We start from the raw sequence: 22,322 nt of genomic DNA, 5'->3' as shown, positions 1-22,322 counted from the left end.
ACAGTACTCCATAGAGCCTGTGTTACTCTGCCTTCTACCCCCACTTCCCAGCCTCAAAAATTACACTCTCTTCAGAACTGGATATTACCTGCCTTCTTATCTCCTATCCCCACTGAACTTTGATCTTCAAATATATGTCACCTACAGCCAGCAATGCCTTCCTTTCCATCTCTCTGAGCCAAAATATTCAAACAAACAGTGCACAGATCTGGCACTGTCCTCCCTCCCATCCACCCCAAGCCTGATTTTCATTCAAATGCTCTTCTTAAGGTGCAGGACTCAATGCTAAACCATAGTCTGCTATTGAGGAAGTAACTGCTTGCCCTGGGATTTATAGCATGGAGTGTTGCCACGATTTGGGCTTCTGCCAAGTACTTGTGACCTGGCTTGGCCACTGTTTGGAAAATAGGAGACTGGGCTAGATGGGGCCACTGGTCTGACCCAGTAAGGCTATGACTTATGTTCTTATGTTCTCCCTTCTATCTTCATAACCCTCAAAATCTCAGCATCCAAGCCCTTTTTTCCACCTTAGCCCACCTGATCCCCACCTGTCATTAATATAAGGAAGTAAGCTTACATTCTCCTTGCTCTGGTGCTGAGTTCAAAATGATGCTGGTAGGTAGTGCTACTGTGCTAGACTACATAGCACTGCTTACTGACATCATGATTAACTCAGCACAGAAGCAAAGAAGACATAAGCATGCCTATTTCTGCTTACACGAGATGGGGAAATATTGAAAATGGAAAGAGGGAAAGGGTGACAAAACTTAGAGGAAGATCAGCACTGGGTTCTGTGCCAAGAAGCGGGAGAAGGGAGGAAGAGGCTGGAGGAGAAGACAGTGCCAATCTGGAGGGCTCTTTTTGAGGGCCGAACTTTAGGAGTTTGAAAGGAGGGCAGTGCCAGCTAAAGAGAGGCAGAGCAGCTCCTGGGAGCCAGAGTTTGAGAAGGAGGAGAAAAAGGTAGGCCTGATTGTTGGACCAAGGAGCCAGAGATAGTGTCTGGATTTAGGCCAGCTCTTCCTTAATCTCAGTTTAGTCACTTAAGTTAAGCCTCCAGCAATGAAAAGCAGCATTGTGTGTGTGTGTGGGAGGGGGGGGGGGGGCTTTTACTAAAGCTTAGCTCAAGTTATCTACAGCAGGGCCCATTTTATTCCTATTGGCCCTGTTGTGGATAACTCGAGCTCTAAGCTATAGTAAAAGACCCCCCCCCCCCTTGATGTCTGAATTCCTCAACTGAACCTAAATCCATCCCTGAGGCTGCCTATATTTTAGGCACCTAAATTTAGGTGCTTTGTAAAAATGGACACCAAAATTTAGGTGCTCAATCTCAATTAATTTTCAAAAATGCTAAATTAAAAGAAGAGACTACAGCCTATGATAACTGACATCGATTCTTATACTGGTCATAGAAAAAAATATATCTTTGGACAGTTGTACTATATACTGCACAGCATTAAAAAAGGGCATTTTTATTTAATTCAAAGTAAGCACATACTACCCTTTCCAAACCCACATTTGCTTATAACTTTATACAGAAGTAATGTTATCAACTACAGTAATAATTACAAAAAAGACAAACATATTGTTTAAGAATTAGTTTCACAATTAGCAATTAAGACAGATATCAAATAAACCTCTATAAAGGCATAAAATAAATGATATCATAGAAGGCAAAACAGAATTTAGATTCAAGCTGGAGAGCTAACTGTAAGGCACTCCAGAGGTTGGCACCAAATATGAAAAAAAGATTTGCTTTGGGGTTCAGAAAGCTAAAATATCTTCATGAGGGGAATGCACAAGCAAAACTGGTAGAAGATCAGAATATGTGAGCCGGCTAGTCTGAACACAGCAAATTAGAAGATAATATGGGCTATTTTCTTTTATAGACATGAATGCCAATTTATGTAGTTTGAACTTTACCTGCCAAATGATCCGGCACCAGTACAATTATCCTAAGATGGGTGGGCCACAGCCTGGCATAACATGGGCCACTGAACTCTGGACAGACCAATTGCAAGCAGCAAATGGTAGTATTTGGCAAGTCTAAATCTACTGTAACATATTAGCTCAGATTTGATGTTACAAAAGTCTGCATAATAGTTCTAGAATCATCTACGGACAAAAGAAGTCAAAAGTACTTGATCAAATGTATTTTTAAAAATGGCAACAGATGCCATCTGGGTCTGCATAGATAATTTTGTTACTATTAAAAATGCCAGGTTCTTGGCCTCTGTTTTATCTGACGGAAAAATTCCATTCAACTTTAACTTTATAGTGGATTCAGGAAGAAATGATCTTTTCACCTATATTAGTTTGGTCCTCGTGTTCATACTTAGGTTGTTTATGTATAGCATGTGTGCTGTGCAGTGGCTGAAAAGGGACAGTGCTGTTTCTTAATAAGTACATAGGTCCATCAAGTCCAGCATCCTGTTTCCAACAGTGGCCAATACAGGTCACAACTACCTGGCAAGATCCCAAAAAAGTACAAAACATTCTATACTGCTTATCCCAGAAATAGTGGATTTTCCCCAAGTTCATTTAATAATGGTCTATGGACTTTTTCTTTAGGAAGCCATCCAAACCTTTTTAAATCTCTGCTAAGCTAACCGCCTTTACCACATTCTCTGGCAATGAATTCCAGAGTTTAATTACACATTGTTTTAAATTTACTACATTGTAGCGTCATCGCATGCCCCCTAGTCCTAGTATTTTTGGAAAGTGTAAACAGACGTTTCACATCTACCCGTTCCACTCTACTAATTATTTTATAGACCTCTATGATATCTCCCCTCAGCCGCCTTTTGTCCAAGCTGAAGAGCCCTAGCCGCTTTAGCCTTTCCTCATAAGGAAGTCATGCCATCCCCTTTATCATTTTTGTAGCCCTTCTCTGCACCTTTCTAATTTCACTATATCTTTTTTGAGATACGGCGACCAGAATTGAACACAATATTCGAGGTGCAGTCGCACCATGGTGTGATACAAAGGCATTATAACATCCTCATTTTTGTTTTCTATTTCTTTCCTAATAATACCTAACATTCTATTTGCTTTCTTAGCCTCAGCACACTGAGCAGTAGGTTTCAACGTATCATCAACGTTATAAGGTCTAGATCCTTTTCCTGAGTGGTGACTCCTATATTTATTTTATTTATTTAGATTTTGCTCACACCTTTTTCAGTAGTAGCTCAAGGTGAGTTACATTCAAGTACTCTGGAACCTAATATTGTGAAAGTACGATGTGGGTTATTCTTCCTTATGTTCATCACTTTCCACTTGTCCACAATGAATTTAATTTGCCTTTTGCATTCCTAGTTTCTCAATCTCACATGGCCGTCCTGCAATTTCTCACAATCTGCATGCAATTTGACAGTTTTGAATAATTTGGTGTCATCTCTAAATCTGATTACCTTACTCATTGTTCCCATTTCCACAATATTTGTAAATATGTGTAAAAGCACCAGTCTCTGTGCAGATCCCTGCGGTACTCCATCCACTATTTACTTTCCTCCATTGAGAAAATTGGCTATTTAACCCTACTGTTTTCTATCATTTGAACAGTTCCCAATCCGTAATAGGCCATTGCCTCCTATCCATGGCTTTTTAATTTACTCAGGAGTCTCTCCTGAGCGTTAAATGCTTTCTGAAAACCCAGACACACTCATCATCATCATCAACTAGCTTACCTCACTAGCCTAATGGTTAAAGCAGGAAGCTGAGAACCAGGGAAGCCTGGTTGAAATCCCACTGATTTATGATCTTGGGCAAATCACTTAAGCCTCCATTGCCTCAGGTACAAACTTAGGGGGTCTTTTATAAAGACGCAGTAGTGTTTTTAGCGCATGCTAAACACTAGAGATGCCCATAGGAATATCTGGGTGTCTCTTTCATTTAGTGCACACTTATTTTTAGTGCATGCTAAAAGTGCTAGCTTGCCTTTGTAAAAGGCCTACTTAGATTTATGTCCTTTAAGGACAGGTAAGTACCTACTGTACCTGAATGTAATTCACTTTGAGCTACTTGTGAGAAAGGCATGAGCCAAATTTAAATAAATGAATGTTTATTCATGCTTTCAAAAATGTAGTAGATTGGTAAGACAAGACTTCCCTTGGCTAAATTCATGTTGACTCTGTCCCATTCAACCATACCTATCTCTGTGTTCAGCAATTTTGTTCTTTATAATAGTTTAAGCCATTTTGTCTGCACTGACATGAGAGTCACTGGTTTGTAGTTTTCTGGATCATTCCTAGAACCCTGTTTAAAACTTGGCATTATACTTGCCACCCCGCCCTCCAAACTTTAGGTACTACAGATAATTTTACTGATAGGTACAAATTAGTAGCAGTAGATCTACAGTTTCAGTTTTGAGTTCTTCTGCATCCTATTGCCAAAATCGCAGTGAATCAGTTACACAAATCAAAGAAGATAGACCTTACCTTATTCATTATTTCTGCATTAGCCTTTGCCAGTTCCATTTCTAGAGAATCTGTTACACTAGTAAATTTGACAGTGTCTGGGTGTTGACGATAGCTCTTCTCACTCAAAATCATTGAAGCTCTCTTATTTTTCTCATTGTCCAAGGAACCAATTGGTACCCATCCAATGCCTCTTAACCACTGAAGATCTGATTTGTAAGCAATCTAGAATAAAGAAAAATAGCAAAGTTAACACTATTATATTTATTTACTTTCAGAATTTATAGCAACTATTTCCCAGTGTTCAATGAAGATTACAACTGGAACATACACAATACAAAATATACAAGGCATAAAAGTCAAACTAAAAAACAATAAAACAAAGTAAAATACTTAGAATATAAACTGACAAAGAATAAAAATTAAAATACAATACCTAACATATAGGCTAAATAAAATGAAAAAAATAATAATAAAATAGCAAAACAAAGAACTGATGACTGCAGATTGCCTAATCAAATGTTCATGCTGCCAAGTCTTTGGAAATTCTTGCCTGAATAGATATGCCTTTAAATGTTTTTGAAAAGATAATATCTCTTTAGTCAAATGAAATTCAACAGGTAACACAGTCCACAAAATAGCTGCAGCAACATTATTTTATTACATTGTGGAAAACATTCAAGAATGCTTCAATATTTTGCAGGATAACTATAATGCATATAAAAAGATCAACAGTGCAAAGTGAAAATATGTTGCTGATATATTCAAAATGTTACTCACATCACTATGAAGATCGTATGCCTTTCTGGCATGTACAACATCATTCTGGTCTGGTAGGCAAGTCCAATTGTGCAAGTAGTGCTTATAATCAATATCACTGACCAAAGTCTGGCATTTCTTGGCTAGCTGGATACCCAGCATATCTACTGGTGTATTAAACTTAGTTCTCCATTTTTCATAATCTTTCTTGTACTCTCTGTCACTTTGCATTTTCGCCACATGCATTGCCCATACTGATTTGGGATCATCTTGCAAACTACGGAATCCAACGTGATGGCCTCGCTGTTTACGATAAGCTGCTTTGTATTTATACTGTAAAAAAAAGTGACGTATGATTAGCACTCGTTTTCAATTTCGCAGAAGTTGCCTCTCTGTTCTACAATGTTAAGCATGCAAGGGGAGGGCAGCAGGGAAGAAAACATGAACACACTATAACCTCTTAGCAGAAGATAGTCTAAATCTCAACATGAGCTCAGCAAACAGGTTAGGAAGCAAGACACAGTGTCTAGCATCCTGCGCTAATAAGATGAGCACTGGAATGACTCTTACATCACTGGCAATGTCCCTAGATGCTTTGGCTGCAGTAACTGAAATGGCATCAGGGCGCAGATCATAGCCTTTCTTCCTTAGTTCTTCATATCCTGATCTGTAGATTTTCTGTTGAAAAAAATAGTCAAAGTTCCTTTGTTATATAGGCCCAAGTGTAAATAAGATAAGAAGAGATGTAAAAAGAGTAGATCTGCTGGGCTTTAATTTCTTGACATCTGTTATTCCAGACAGTATAGAATGAAATCCATCTCACATGAATAGTTCACTTATCAAACATCCCATGCATCCCATTCACAATAAGAATTTAGGGACCCTTTTATGAAAGGACATTAAGCCCTAACATGTGTTTAAGTGTGTGAGAAGACAGGCTACCACAAAATGCATTAAAGCGTCTTGCAGTTTTTTGCCTGTTAGGGTGCATTAACTCATGTGTTAGCTATTTCTAAAAAACATTTTTGGAGGGGTGTGTCATGGGTGGACAATGGGCATGAAAGAGTTAACCAGTTAGCACATTTGCATTAGCATACTCTAACTGGCTAATGCTAAGTTAACATGGGAACATTTAACACGGGAACACTTAACGTCTCCTTAATGCGTTACTTTTTACAGGTAGCACTCGCGAATGCAAACATTAGCATACAACCTGAAGAATTATTCAAAAATGCCTTAAATTGTGCCGCATTGAACGCACTGAGCCCAGATCTTAATGCCCTTTAGTAAAAGGGCCTTTTACTTAGCAGTGGTTACAATAAACATATTTCAATATTTGTTGTGATGTCAATTGGATTATTCTTCAAAAACAGCTTCTTTTAACCTGTTATGAATGCATACAGTAGCCCGTTTCTTTCCTTATTTGTTTAGATTTTAATCTGCATCCTCACAGACATGCTGAAATTTCCATAGACGGTTGTTTAAATCAATCTTATGATCTAGACAGTCAAGTTGTGGCAGTCAAAAAGTATCCTGTTATTCAGCACCATTATCTGGATAAGATGGACAGTGATGGAACTTATCCAGAGAGTGGCAATATTCAGTCTACCATCCTGATAAACTCAGATTTTTATCTGTCCAAAGTGTGCGGTGGCAGCCAAAAAAGCAAATAGGATGCTAGGAATTATTCAGAAAGGGTTGGTAGATGGGGCCAAGATTACTATGGTACCTCTGTGTCGTTCCATGGTGCGACCTCACCTTGACTATTGCGTTCAGTTCTGGTCACTGTATCTCAAAAAGGATATAGTGGAATTATAAAAGGTTCAAAGAAGAGTGACCAAAATGATAAAGGGGATGGAACATCTCTCATATGACGAAATGCTAAAGAGATTAGGGCTCTTCAGCTTGAAAAAAAAAAGACGGCTGAGGGGAGATATGATCGAGGTCCATAGGATCCTGGGTGGTGTAGAGCGAGTAGAGGTGAATTGATTTTTTGCTCTTTCAAGGGGTACAGAGATTAGGGGACACTCCATGAAGTTGCGTGGAAATGTTTTTGAAATGGATAGGAGAAAATATTTTTTCACTCGGCGAGTGGCTGGGCTCTGGAGCTCTTTGCCGGAGGATATGGTAGTGGCGATTGGCATGTCTGGGTTTGGAAAGGGTTTGGATAGGTTCCAAAAAGAGGGGTCCGTGGTCTACTATTGAGACAGACATGGAGAAGCCAGTGCTTGCCCTGGTATTGCTGGCATGGAGTGTTGCTGCTATTTGGGTTTCTGCCAGATACTTGTGACCTGGATTTTCCACTGTTGGAAAAAGATACTGAGTGAACCATTGGCCTAACCCAGTATGGCTATTCTTATGTTCTTATCTGGATAGTAGACAGTATTGTGAATCCAGATGCACCATAAGGCGGTTTAGCAGCACCTAGAAGCTGTCTAACCAGAGACCACATACATTGTAAATATAGGAGTTTTAGAAAGGTCTCCATTATTTCACAGTTTAACCTGAAATTACAATAAGAGACATTTCAAACCTCAGCAAACAAGAGCACAAAATTTATAGCCCAACTTACATCACTCATGTTGATTAAGTTAGCCTTAGCTTGTAGGATCTCAGGTGTGTCAGGCATGATGTGAAGCTGCGTCTTATCTTTCTCCCAAGCTTCTTTGTAAAGTTTCTACAATGAGAAAAAAGTAGAGTCATATATATTTGTGTATTAAAGTGAAACAACACATTTCAGGTAAAATATACTAAAAGGATTTCCCCTTTTCCCCCCGGATTCTACATAAGGCACGGCGAGTAACTCGCATTAAATTGTGCATTCAGCCAATTTACATGTGCTACTCAATAGAGTAATGAGCCAATCAGTGATAACTGGCTGATAACAACCAATTATCATCGTTAATAGCAATAATTGGAAATTACATGCACTTCTTTCTAAAAAGGGGTGCACATACATTCTAAAATGCGCAGCTGAAAAGGGGATGTGGCCAAGGAAGGAGTGTGGGCGTGTTAGGGACCTTACTCAAATTTATGCAAGTTGTTGTAGAATTTGGGGGAACGTGCCTACATTTAGGCATGGGTTTTTACACCAGGTTTTTAGTACGCATGGTCCCCAGTCCTATGTGCTATTCTATACACCATGCCTAACTTTTAGTACATTATATAGGCTAGCACTAGGTGCTTTAACCAGATGCATTTAGATTTTAGACACCGTTTACAGAATCTGCCCTTTTAGGGCAAATTTACTAAGGTCATTTCCCTGTTCTGTATCTTTGGAAGAAGACTATTGATGAATAAGGTCCAGTTCGAGAATATAGGAAAAATGTTTAGTACACCTGGCACTATAATTAATAATTTGCTCTTACAATAATCTCTTGAAGCTACACACTATGAATTGCCTGTGAAACGACTGTGGGGCTCTTTTACTATAGTGTTGTTTTGTATCACATGTATCATACAGTGAGTGCCCAAATTACCATGTGGCAACTGCACAGCCTTTACAGTAACTGTTGAGGGCATTCTCAGCATCTTCCCATGCAGATATGAGAGAGAAAAAGCTTTTATCGTGTGATTTAAGTGTGACAGATAATGTGGATGAACTTGTAACCTTCTATCTAGGAGGCACTAAGTACATTTGCACTACCTGAATTAGTGACAGCGCAGGGTACGTTTCCATGTGCTAACTGTAAATTTCAGACTATCTTTATTCTCTAACCTTAACCTACCCATTTCCCACCCCTACCCACCATGCTATGATACCTTGGTTGGCACTGTACCCAAAGAGGGATCAGGCTCAAAGTATATGGGACGGCTTACCACACAAGCTCGCATGCACTGTTTTACTGGTGAATTAATCCCCAGATTCAGGTCATATTCTGTATTGTGAGCGCAGCTTAATTATTTTAACAAGCCAATCAGCACTGATAATTGCCAATTAACAAGCAATAATTGACACTAATTGGCTTTAATTAGAATTTATGCGCACAACTTAAGAATATTCTATAAAGTGGTGCACATAAATTCTAATGCATGCTGCCCAAAAAGGGGCATGGCCATGGCATGGAATGGGTAGTTATACTACTCTTAAGGAGACCTGCTTTTTATAGTGAGGTGAATAGTATCGCCAAATTGTTAATATAATGGTACCTCACATTGCACCAAATTGATTCATAAATATGAGTTTAATAAGACTGTATTTAACACCTTATTTGTACAACCACCTCGTTATTTGCAATGCAAACACAGGTCCACATTTAATCAGTTTGTAATTATGCCTAACCAATCTAATAGTTCATTTTTAAGTCCTCTATTGTGGTGTTTCCATCTTGAAACACAATCCTTGGTACTACATCCACACAGTTTGGAATGGGTAGGCCATAGGTGTTTCTAAAAATTATACACGCTGTTATAGAATACACCCTCTCAACACCTAACTTAGTTGCTGGCAAATTCCTGCAATTAGATTTAGTCACGCAGATGGGCCCTAGGTGTATTCTATAAACCACGCCTAACTTTTTGCGTAGTTTATAGAATGCACCTAAGTGTATTTTTTTGGGCACCGATGTTTATGGTGCCATAAATGTTACTGCAGTCATTTGCTAATTCACACAGGGGTCCTTTTATAAAGCAGCGGTAAGCCCAATGCAGGCTTACTGCACGCTGAAACTGAACTACCACTGGGGGCAATGCGGCTGCTGGTGGTAGTTCCAGGTTGAGCGTGCACCATTTCTGGCACTCCCTGGAATTTACTTTGCTGCTCACTGCCTGGTTACCGCAGGAGCCCTTTCCACCACCTTAATGGGTGGCGGTAAGTGCTCCCCACCGCATGGCCATTTTCTGGGGGAGCTTTTTAACCTGCTTTGGTAAAAAGGGCCCTGGCACACAGGAAAAACGGCCTCTACCGCAGGGCCATTTTCCCTGCAGCTTAATAAAAGGACCCCACAGTAACCATTTACCAAACTGTAGAAAAAGGGTTCTTAAGATAAAGGGTGCAAGTAATCATGGAATAATTCACTGAACATGTTCATTGAATTTTTCTTCAAACTTTTATTTTAAAATCTGAAAAAACTAAAGTGGAGCCAAAAATTTACTTCAGAATTTCAAAAATTTCAATCTAATGTGTTGGATTAGAGCATTCATGCTCATCTTCTCTGAAAACTGAACATGGAGTTTTCTGTTTCAAACTTTTTAGAATTTTTAAAATATTTCACCTAAATCCACCCTGGACAATTTCCCCAGTGATTCTGGGTGAAAAACAAGATTTCTGTCAAATTTGAGTCAGGCTGAAATTCATTTGGTTTGAATTTAATTACATATTATTTATCTAGGGGTAGATATTCAGCTGATGGCACATAGCATTTTGCTGACCGCTGTCAGTGTTGTACTTAGAAATTCAATGCTGGGCCATGTCCAGGCTTCAGCACTGAATTTCCAGATTTGTGGAGCCAACTTAAGCATAGCCATTTGAATATTCAGCACTTAACCGACACTGTGGCACCACATAAAAGGGCCTTTTGCCAAAAAGCGGCAAAAAGAGGCCATAACGTGAGTCTTTCTCAAGCATTATGGCCATTTTTACTGCTGGGACAAAATGGCCGAATTTTCTATTTTTTAAAAAATTATTAATGGCCATTCGCTAATTTTTCCATTAGCCTATGTGCCCTTACCATCACCCATTATGTAGGCAGTAAAGGCTCACGTGCTAAGCAGAATATGCCCACTCTCCACCCACAGACGCACCCCTTGTGTCAAAAAATAAATGTTATTTTTTAGCACATGGTAAAACATGCACATCCCAAAATTACTGAGGACACCTCAGTGTGTCCCACAATACACCATTTTTTACTGCGTTACGCATGCATTAGTCCTTACCGCAGCTTATGTGGTCCTATTTATGTGGTTACCTTTGTCGGTTAAGTGCTACCTCCACCCCCCGAACGCCCCCAAAATAGCTGATTTTGCATTAGGCACTAATCAGACATTTTCAGCGGCACTAACCAGTTAAGAGCTGCTGAAAATGACCCCAGTTAGGCCCGAACAAGTGAATTAACCGGCCAGGAGCCGTTTCTGGATGGTTAAATCGCTTTGAATATTTACTCATTAATTATTTATTAGGATTTATTTACCCAAGACAGTGTACAGCAAGAAAAGTTGAACATAGACAATTAACTGCAGTAAAAATATTCAAATAATAGTACATAAGCCAAAGAATCATGCGTCTTTACCTTGTCATAACACCAAATAACACTGATGGCTGCATCATAAAAAAAAAATGTATATTCAGCACCGCTATGTGAATAGATGGCAACGCTGAATACACACTGAGATTGTTTACTGCCAGGGGTTATACGTATCTGTCCATATTCAGCTGATATATGTATAGCTATGCAGTTTATGTTAGGGCTGCATTTTTCTGAATATTGTCATTATCCATACAGGTAGGTGAAACAGCCTGGCTTTACTCCGGCATCATAAGGGTAGTGCCAGAGTGATTAGAGGGAATTTTCAGTCGTGGCTAAAAGTCCAATTTTAGAAAGGACGTTGAGGTAGGAAATAAGATGACCAGGCTGAGAGGTGCACAATTCCTCTTATATTTTAAAAAGACTCTGCCTAATGTAGAGCCTGTTATAAAACATGTAAATATGTGTAAGGACATGTAGGACTGTATGTCCAAGTCTGTCCATGTTCGGTGAAAACAGCGATTTTAGAAAGCTGCTGATGGGGAAAAATACATCCATCTATACCACACATGTGTGTCGGAGCAGCTTTCTAAAATTGGTGCTCCTGTTCTCTAAAAAACAACCTGATCAACCCCCCACCCCCCACCCCCCAGACATCATTCCCCTGGTCCCGTCATACCTCATCCCCCCTCCCCCAGAAACAAGAATACCCCCCAGGCATCTTATCGCCTTCAAGGATAAAGATCCTACTCCCCAGCATAAAGAATCCCCCATGGCTCTAGGGCAGAACCCCTTCCCATTAATCCTCCTACTCCGACTCTTACCAGGGATCCTTTGGCCCATAGTGTCGAGTGGAAACAGGAACAATATCCAATCAACCCTACTCCTCTTTGTTCTAGGTTCAAAATAGCAGCCATAACTCCTAGCAACAAGACCCCCTAATTGTGGCATGGATCACCACATGTAAACAGTCACTTTCTAAGATCACCGCAAGTGTAAAACCCACTGTCTACACATGGGGATGCTTTAAAATGAGTCCCATTGAATATCTAGCCCTGGGCTTACACATCTAGCTAATCCACATGAAGCTAAGGATGGCGAATCTCATGCAAAATTTTCCTTCTGTACAACCACAAGTTCTCACATTTATTTATTTAAAAACTTATATCCCGCCTAACACAAAGTGGCAGCGTATCTTAATGAGTCACAGTTAAAATACGTCTTGAGTCCAGGCAATTGTGCCAATTAAAAAGGGACATGTCAAAGCTATTTATTTACCTTGTTCATGGTGACAGCATTATTCTGAGCTAGAACCATGTCCATAGAGTCCATGAGGCTTGAGAACTTAAAAGTGTCTGGGTGCTGGCGGTACTTTGACTCACTTATTGCCTCCATAGCTTTCTTATTCTTCTCATCTTCCAAAGACCCCAGCGGCATCCATCCCACACCCTTCATGTAGTCATTGTATTCAGATTTATACAGAAGCTGAAACAAACAAAATGTTATTTAAAATTACTAACAGGATCAAATAGCACATGCTCATTTATTTAATGTTATCTTTCTCAAACCAGTTTAATGTTCTATTACTTTTTTTCCAGGTTCTAAGGAGATGAATGGAATATATCCCTGTCTTTGAATCTCCCAGTGTTGTAATCTACAATCTATATGACAATAAAAGTGTTGTTCTCTGTATAGGCTATTTTGAAATTTGTAAACCAATAATAGTAAAAGGTAAGCTAACAATTAATGGACCATATTATCTAAAGGACCAAATCATTTCAGCCACATACTGAAACTTTACTGGATAGGGCTTAATTGGCCAAACATATGGGCCAATTTAGGCTTGTCTACCATAGAAAACTCTGATAAATGACTGCCCAAAGGCCACAGATCAAAGGAACAGAATTGAACCAGGCCTACACTAGTGCAGGAGAATTTATTAGAAATTCCTTCCTCTATACCCACCCACGCTCCTCCCATGGTCATGTACCTTTTTAGTTGCACGCTAAGGACCTTATTCTATAAAGGTTATGCTCCTAAAACTTATGCTCCTAAATTTTTGAGTATAATTTATGCTCCTAAATTACAAACATACTCTATGCTCTAAAATAAATTATGCTCCTAATTTAGGAGCATAAATTAAGCTTATAAATTAGGAGCATAAATTTAGGAGCATAGCCTTTACAGAATAAGGCCCTAAGGGCCTTGTTTCCTAAGCCATACTAGAGGTACGTTAGTGTTTTTAGCACATGCTAACCATTAACGTGTGCTAACTGTGTACGTGCCCACAATATTTCTATGTGAGCCTACACAGCTAGCATGCACTGATTTTGTGCACATGCTAAAAATGCTAGCACACCTTAGTAAACTGGGCTTTAAGGGCCCCTTTTACCAAGCTGCAGAAAAAGGGGGCCTGTGCTGGCATCGGTGCATGTCTTTCACATGCGCCAAGGCCCCCTTTTACCGCTGCAGGTAAAAGGGAAGTCTCTTTTTCATGCAGGAAATGGCCATGCAGGAAGTAAAGCACTTGCCATGTGGCCATTTTGGAAGGGAGCCCTTACCGCCACCCATTGAGGTGGCAGTTAGGGCTCTTGCGCTAACCCAGTGGTAATTGGGCAGCACGTGGCTCTGCCCGATTACCACCAGGTATGACGATGCACTAGGAGTGGGAAGTACTGTCGGGCTGCTGCGGTAGCCCAGTGGTACTTCCCGTTTAGTGTTGGGCTTACCACCGCTTAGCAAAAGGGGCCCTAAATGATATATATGCGCATCTGAATAGAATAGACTTAGCAAGATTTATGCATAAATCCAAATTATTGCCAATTAATGCCAATAATTGTTAGCACCCAATTATTAATAATAATAATAATTATTATTATTATTGCCACTAATTGGCTGGTTACTCAATTAAATTGCATGTGAAATTAAGAGCACCGTATATAGAATCTGCGGGTTAGTGTAGCTGCTCCATAATATTGAAATAAATTACCATTAGAACTAAGATGATGTAATAATCTGCTGCAGTTTAGGAACGTTCTTAAAACTGATCATTAACTTTTGATTTATTATTGTAATAAGGTATTATGGCAGTCATTATACAAGTGCTATTTTCACTTTAAACATCCCAATCTGGCACTTATATGTTTTTGTGGCCAAATTGTATAAACCAGTATTTTACAACAGGGCAGGACAAAACGTATAAGCCACTAAAACATCTAGGGCTGGCAGAGACATGTCAGGGGTGGTATGAAGGCATATCACCTGGGTGTAACGTTCTCGTTATTCATCTCTGATTCCGGATTGCACATTGACGTACAGGCAACACAAGATCTACGTCATGACTTAGACCACCTTTATATCATGAATAAGTATACTATTGAGAAAGGAGGAGACACTCTTTTTATCTTGCTGCTAGCTGTGAGCTGTTTTCATTGTTACATCTACCAGCTATTAAGTGTTTGTGTCCTTTGGGACCCTAATAGTTGATAATCCCTGATGCAGTGGCAAATATAAAAGCCTTTTTAACTATTAGAAGATATGAATTCTGCTTTTGTGGACTGTACTGCTCTTTCTGCAGAACTTTTATTTTCCTCTTCTGGATTTCCTATCATGAATAAGTGCCACCGCAGCATGTCCCTGTGACTGGCTGTGTTGGTGCAGATTGCAAGATAGCTGAGAGAGAGTCTGTCATTTCTGGCAACCCAGGTCTGTTGTCTGAAACCCCTCCATCTTCACACCTGCTACCTCCCCCACCCTTCCAATACCATGCCAAATACCTGTTGCCTCTCACCTGTCTCCTTCCCCTCTCCCTCCCTCTCTGGGATACAGCAACTCCCTTCTGTGATCATGTCTGATTCTCAGCATCCTCATCGTTCTGTCCACAGCCTCTTGTACCTTATGAGGCACTGGAATAGTCCTCTGTCACCATGGCAAATCCCAACCAATGCCTTTTGTGTGGTGTAGGTGCTGAGCCTTTGCCTTACCACAAAAAAAGATGTTTGTGGTGTCTCAGCACTTCCCTACCAAATATGTCCACCTCCTCTGAGGTGAAGTTTCCCTGGCAGGACAAGAACTACTGCTTTGGAATTAGCACAAACCTTCCCATACAGCTTATGCCAGAGATTGTAAAACAGCAAGCATGATATTTAAATATGCCATACAAAAATGTCCAGGTAGGAGGGCTGTAAATGTTGCTATTTGGTACACCCAAGTTTCTGAAATTGCTGGCAGCTGTAAATGGTTAGCGTCTATACCTGTCATTTTACAAAGCCAGCTGCTTATCTGGCTCAGTGTCTGTCTCTATTGCCAGGGAGTATAACCATTGAAACATGAGCCAGAGTTGTTTATAGAAGATTTGGGTAGTATAACATTCTTTTTATTTTAATTGCTTTTGTGATTTGATGCCCTTTATATGGTATTTGCTAATGGTGTATGTATGTTTCTGTGCAGTGCTAATTAAATAAAGTTTAAAAAAAACAAAAACAAGCTGGCTGATAAATATTTTGTACCCCATGGCAGCCCAAAACATTTTGCACTGTCCTGGGGGTGTAAACATTTTCCACTACTCTGAGATGCAAAACATTTAGCACTTCAAAATGTTTTGCACTGCTCTGGGGTACTAAACGTTTGCACCACAGAGCAGTGCAAAATGGAAGGTTTTGTACCACCACCATAGATGAAGCTAGATGTTTTCTCCTTCAGGCACTGAGGATGCTATGGGGACCTCACGAACACTATATGCTTGTCCTATGGGGGCAGGGCATGATGGTGTGAGCTCATGTGGGTCGTTTTCTGCATCATGAGCACCCTTGGGTACACTTTTCTATTTATATGTTTGACATTGCAAAATTTTGACATTCATGTGCCATATGTTTTTGATGGGCTTTTTGATATGTCAATTTTACAATTCACTTATATGTTCAGCCTGCATTTATAAAATACGTCACACGCTCTAGAGGTTTTGACAAAAATATCTATATTCAGACTTCCACAACTTTTCTAAAATGGTGCTGTATATGTATAGATCGGTAGTTCCCAAACCTGGTCTTGGAGGCACCCCAGCCAGTCAGGTTTTCAGGACATCCACAATGAATATGCATGAGAGGGATTTGCATGCAGTGGAGGCAGTGAATGCAAATCTCTCTCATGAATATTCATTGTGGATATCCTGAAAACCTGACTGCCTGGAGTACCTCCAGGACCAAGTTTGGGAACCACTGGTGTAGATGTTTTTCTTTATTTTTTTTTTCTTTCACTCTTCATGTTTTATCTTATATCTTGTTCTGTTAACCATTAGATTTTTCTTCAGTAAAATGGTGTATTAAACTTTTTAAATAAATAAGAACAGTAGCTACAACAATGGCCATAAATGAACATTTGTGCTGCATACAAACACCAGTAGAAAGTATAATATTCTTAATAGCTTTGGTGCAAGAACCCATGCATTTTCTTTACATAAAATGTTAATTTTGCTATTCTGTGCACTCCTATAGTACTTACCAACTTTGAAACATAGAAAAGTCATATATTCCCCTACAGGACCTACCATCTACAAAGGCGTCCTTTTACTAAAACATATTAGAATCTGGAGGGGATTTTCCTGCAAGCTAGGCCCAGATTCAGTACAGCGGTTTTAGGTTTTTTGTAGTTTTTTTTTTAAATATTTTTATGTAGGTCATTTGCTAAAATAGTCATTAGTACAAATGGTACCTGCTGGCATTAATGCAGGGATACTTACCACGTCCTATTTAGGAGGAGTTAGGGGCTTCTTCACTAACATTGCATTATCTGGTTAGCATGCGCTAATCAGAATGTGCTAGCTGAATAGTGCAGGAATACCCCCTATCTACCCATGACACAACCCCCATCAAAATTCTTTTCAAAAATAATTAACACGTGATTAGATTGCGAGAACAGGGAAGTTACCAGAAAAGACGTTTAACCCACTTGATGGTCAGCCTTTTCTCACATGTTGTGTGTTAGGACCTAGTGCCCTTTAGTAAAAGGACACCAAAGTTTGGTACCATTAAGTCTAGAAGTTCCAAGGCTATAAGAGAGAGCAGATAGGAACACTCGTACAAATTGACACTCACATAGGCATTTACCATCTGATAAACCCCCTCATTTTCCCAATAAAAAGCTCTGTTCTTTTTTGAGTTTTAAGGAAAAGAAGACTTACATCACTCTGTATATCATGAACTTTCTTGGCATGGACAACATCATTCTGGTCTGGTAGGCAAGTCCAGTCATGAAGGTAATGTCTATAATCAATGTCACTGACCAATGTCTGGCACTTCTTGGCCAACAAAATATCAAGCATGTCTACTGGCATATTAAACTTGGTCCTCGACTTTTCATAATCTTTCTTGTATTCTCTGTCACTCTGGATCTTGGCAACATACATAGCCCACACGGACTTTGGGTCATCTTGTAGACTGCGGAATCCAACATGATGGCCCTTTTGCTTACGGTAAGCTGTTTTGTACTTGTACTAAAATTCAGAGATAGGAAAATTTTAATCAGGCTGTTGCAGTACTAATTCCGCCATGAAAGGTAAAATAACAGCAATTTCTGGCCTTCAGCCCACACAGAAATCATGGATCACACATAGGCGTGAATTCTATATATAGCACCAATAAAACTGGTGCTGAAAAAAGCACTATTCTATAAGCCATGCTTAAAGTTAGGCATGGTTTAATAGAATAGCGCTTATGTTCATGAATCACGCCTAACTTTAGGCACGGCTATTTGCACCAACTGAAATTGGTGCAGATGTATGCACCTAAATTAGCGCATATCCCCCCTTATTCTATAACATCACATGTAAATGCTAGGAATGCCCCCGTTCCACCCATGACCCTCCATTTCCGTGTCCCCTTTTTTACTCGGGATCTACACCTAAATTTACATGGGAAATTCCAATTAAATCTAATTAGTGCCAATAATTGCTTGTTAAAAAGCCAATTATTGACAATAATTAGCTCATTATTTATTGTGTGTGCAAACTGGGTGTCCACCCCAATTTGCGTGCGCAAATTTGGTGACTTTTATAGAATTAGGTAGATAGCGCTTTGTTCAACAAGGAGCTTTTATACGATTCTGCACCTATGGAAAATATCTGTCTTTTGAAATTGCATTTTATGCTTGATTAAAATACAGATCTACAAATTAGGCTAGTTCATTCAGAATTTGAACACATGCAGGTTAATTCTATAAAGCAGGTGCCAACATGTATATGCCAGTTTTGCATGTAAATGTTTAGAATAGGAGCATATGCACATGACTTTGTAAACATAGATGCCAAAGTGCACTATTCTGTAACTGCATACATATCTTCGCTAGCACATAGTTTGAGACGGGTATATACAGGGTTGGGGTCTGGGCAAAGCACATATTTTGCACATGACTTATAGAATACTGTGAGTTCCATGCATATCTTGTGAAACTACATGTGAACATTCAGACCATCTCTAAGGCTGGTATAAGTGCTCGACCCTAAGGGGGCCTTACTACTACTATATCTTAGCATTTCTATAGCAATACTAAATGTGCTGTACACTAGAACATGAAGAGACAGACCCTGCTTGACAGAGCTCACAATTTAATCGGGTCAGACAAACAGGACAAATAAGGGATAAGGGAATTATTAAAGAGGAAATGATAAAACAGACATGGGTACTGTACAACTGAATAGGGGTTTGAAGTTAAAAGCAGCCCCAAAAAGGTAAGTTTTTAGCCTAGAGGTGGGCTTTAGGCACTAAGTCGCGGTAGGGCTAACATGCGGGTAGTGCATGCCAAATTGTGGGCGCCTGGTGGTAGTTCCAAAGTTAGCGCACGCAGTTTCCCGCAGTAGAAAATAATTTTCTATTTTCTACCGTTGGGGGGGGGGAGGGGGCATTCCTAGCAGTAATCGGCAGCACGGCCACATTGCCGCGCACTGCCTGATTACCGCAGGAGTAGCACGTGAGCCCTTACTGCCAAGTAAACTGGTGGATTTATGGGTTCAGCCAGTAAATAGCCGCATGCTAATTTTAATATTAGCGCATGGCCATTTACTGCCCCATTTTTTAAAAAAGGCCTTTTTCCCGCCATGGTAAAAAATGGCCCAGCGCGTGCCAATCTCACATGCCCAAACTAGCGCAGGTCACTCTTTACTGCGGCTTAGTAAAAGGGCCCCTAAGCGCATATGTACCTGGTTATGCTAGTATTCTATAATGGAATGTAAGCAGCTACTTCTCTAGATACAACATGCACTAGTCAGATGCCCTCTGGGTACTTACACAGGCACACAGAATTACACCCATAAGGACCAGGATTTCTATCTGCATCATGCACAAGTATCTTTGCTCAAAAATAGGAGAATGAGCAACAACAACAGTCCTTGGAACAAAGCAGTGATCAGTTTAAAATGCTGAAAGGAGGTTATTGCTCAGTGACCATTGCCATAAATTGAGTTTCAAGTGAACACAGAAATGGAAATGTTACTTACATCACTGGCAATATCCCTGGAAGCTTTGGCTGCTGTAATTGACATGGCATCTGGTCTCAGGTCATAGCCTTTCTTTATGGCTTCTTCCCATCCAAGTCTGTATTGTTTCTAAAAAGATCAATAAGAGGTTGTAAGATTCATACATTGTATTATTTTAAAAATAGCAGCACACACTTCTAAGCTGGAATATCACAAGATGCTTTCTGGCATAATAAGTTTACTTATTTCTTCTATTTGTAAACCACCTACAACCACATTTCTGCAGTTTATAAAGCAACTAAAGAAATTATCGTACTTTGGCTGTGGTTTCCAAAGGCTTTTCGGCCATTCTGTCTTGGGAGGAAAAAGCTTAGCCCTTTTTACTGCAGCGGGTAAAAAGGCTGAGAAAAGACTTATCACGTGGCCATGCAGGGCGGGGGAGCACTTAACACCAACTATTGAGGTGGCGGTAAGGGCTCCCAAGATAAGCCAGTGGTAACCGGGTAGCGCATGGCACTGCTTGATTACTGCTGTGTTAGCGCCGTGCTAAAAAATACAGCCCTATTTTCCCTAGCATGAGAAATAGCGTGCACTGGGGATGGAACTATCACTGGTGCCCACATTGGGCCAGTGGTAACTCCAGATTAGCACACGGTAAGCTCACGTCGGGCTTACTGCCACTTTGTAAAAGGGTGCCAAACTTTGGGTGACCTATATAGAATTCAGGGGTTAATGTGTCTTTAAAAATAGTATCTAAGTAGGCATCTACTTGCCATCTTAAAACAGGTGCTTGGTTATAAAATCACTCCTTCTGTGCCTATGGCAAAGTCTCTATTCAATAAGGTCCAAGAAGCTTTAAAGTTTCTTACTTGACTGAACATAGTCTTGTTGAGTTTAGCCTGTATGATATCGGGTGTATCTGGCATTACGTGAATCTTTGTCTTGTCCTTCTCCCATGCATCAATGTATAAACGCTGTAAAAAAATTAAAACAAAGAAAGTTCATTACTGTCACTACAAATTAATTTTAGTGTATATAATTATTCAGTCAATGTAAGAATATATTGACTCATTCATAGATTTATGTATTCTGCATACTAGAACATAAGAATAGCCATACTGGGTCACCAATAATCCATCTAACCCAATATCCTGTTTCTAACAGTGGCCAATCCAGGTCACGAGTACCTGGCAGAAACCCAAATAGTTTCCCCCTTAAAATACAGAATCTTTTTTTCTAAGATGTTCATGACCTAATTTAAAGCTTATATAAATCTGCATCAGCAGAAAACTTCTTGAAAGACTTCTGCCATCTAGGGCAAATGTAATCAAGATAGCGGCTTGAACACACACACCTGAATGTAACTGTGGTGCAGGGGTGTAGGCAGAGGCCAGTTTTGGTGGTAGACTGGGGGAGGCCACATATTTCCTCTCATCCCCCCCCCCCCCCCCCCCCCCACATTAAATCCTACCTTTGTTGCTGGAGATTCCCAAGTTCCACCAACTGAAGCAGTCCACTGCCCAAGCCCCCATCCCGTGCTGTCTCAGCAGCAAATAAATCAGTGGCCTGCTTCAGCCACCAAAGCTGGCACTCCTGCGCATGCTCAGTTCATGTTGCTGAACTGAGCATGTGCAGAAGTGTTGCTGTCAGCAGCTTAATCATGCTGCTGACTGATTCGCTGTTCAGGCAGCACAGGAGGAAGTTCAGGTAGCAGACCGCTTTGGCTGGTGGATTTTGAGCATCCCCACCAGCTATTCCATGGGTGCCACAATTTTGGAGGAAACCTGAGCCCAAAGTGAGAGAGTCCAGGCCCCCAAAGTTCCCATGACTATACCACTGCTCTGGTGTACTCTGTATGAGTGCTATGAGTGGAGGAGTGGTCTAGTGGTTAGGGTGGTGGACTTTGGTCCTGAGGAACTGAGTTCAATTCCTGGCACAGGCAGCTCCTTGTGACTCTGGGCAAGTCACTTAACCCTCCATTGCCCGCTGCATTGAGCCTGCCATGAGTGGGAAAGCGCGGGGTACAAATGTAACAAACAAAAACAAAAGGGTCTAATTAAATGGCCTATTCTGCCCTCCCTGCAGGAAGTCTGATTCAGCAAACTATTCAGTTTGACAATGGTAGCCCCAGCTGGGGGTGCAGTTGGGGGCTAAGAGCTCCAGCAATGTTGGATGTGGCATTAAGATAACGCTAGTGTACTTCAGCCCTCCTCTCCCACAGATAGTCAAGGAAAATGATCATTTTCAAAATGTTTTCTCTTCGTACCTTATTCATAACCTGTGCATTCTGTTTGGCAAGCTCCATGTCCATAGAGTCAGTCAAGCTGGTGAAATGGAATTGACTTGGGTGCTGGCGATATTTTGCTTCACTTAAGATTTCAGAAGCCCGCTTGGACTTTTCAACATCAAGGGAACCAATCGGGACCCAGCCCATTCCTTTATACCAAGTATTATATTCTTGCTTATATTCATTCTATCAATATAGAATTAAAAAGAGAACCA

The 22,322-nt window shown here is 40.3% G+C and overlaps 1 protein-coding gene across 1 annotated transcript in view; it reads right to left on the bottom strand.

Moving 5' to 3' along the window:
* Positions 1-22,322, bottom strand: part of NEB (nebulin) — a 424,680-nt gene that overhangs the window by 229,995 nt on the left and 172,363 nt on the right. Inside the window, 9 exon segments of the mRNA XM_030209286.1 lie at positions 4,434-4,637; positions 5,193-5,504; positions 5,742-5,849; positions 7,744-7,848; positions 12,632-12,838; positions 17,532-17,843; positions 19,842-19,949; positions 20,690-20,794; positions 22,087-22,293. Of these exon segments, the coding sequence (XP_030065146.1) occupies positions 4,434-4,637; positions 5,193-5,504; positions 5,742-5,849; positions 7,744-7,848; positions 12,632-12,838; positions 17,532-17,843; positions 19,842-19,949; positions 20,690-20,794; positions 22,087-22,293 (1,668 nt within the window).

Source organism: Microcaecilia unicolor, chromosome 7 (assembly GCF_901765095.1).
Source record: "Microcaecilia unicolor chromosome 7, aMicUni1.1, whole genome shotgun sequence".
NCBI classification, from domain to species: domain Eukaryota; kingdom Metazoa; phylum Chordata; class Amphibia; order Gymnophiona; family Siphonopidae; genus Microcaecilia; species Microcaecilia unicolor.
This window is presented reverse-complemented; position numbering and strand designations above follow the sequence as displayed.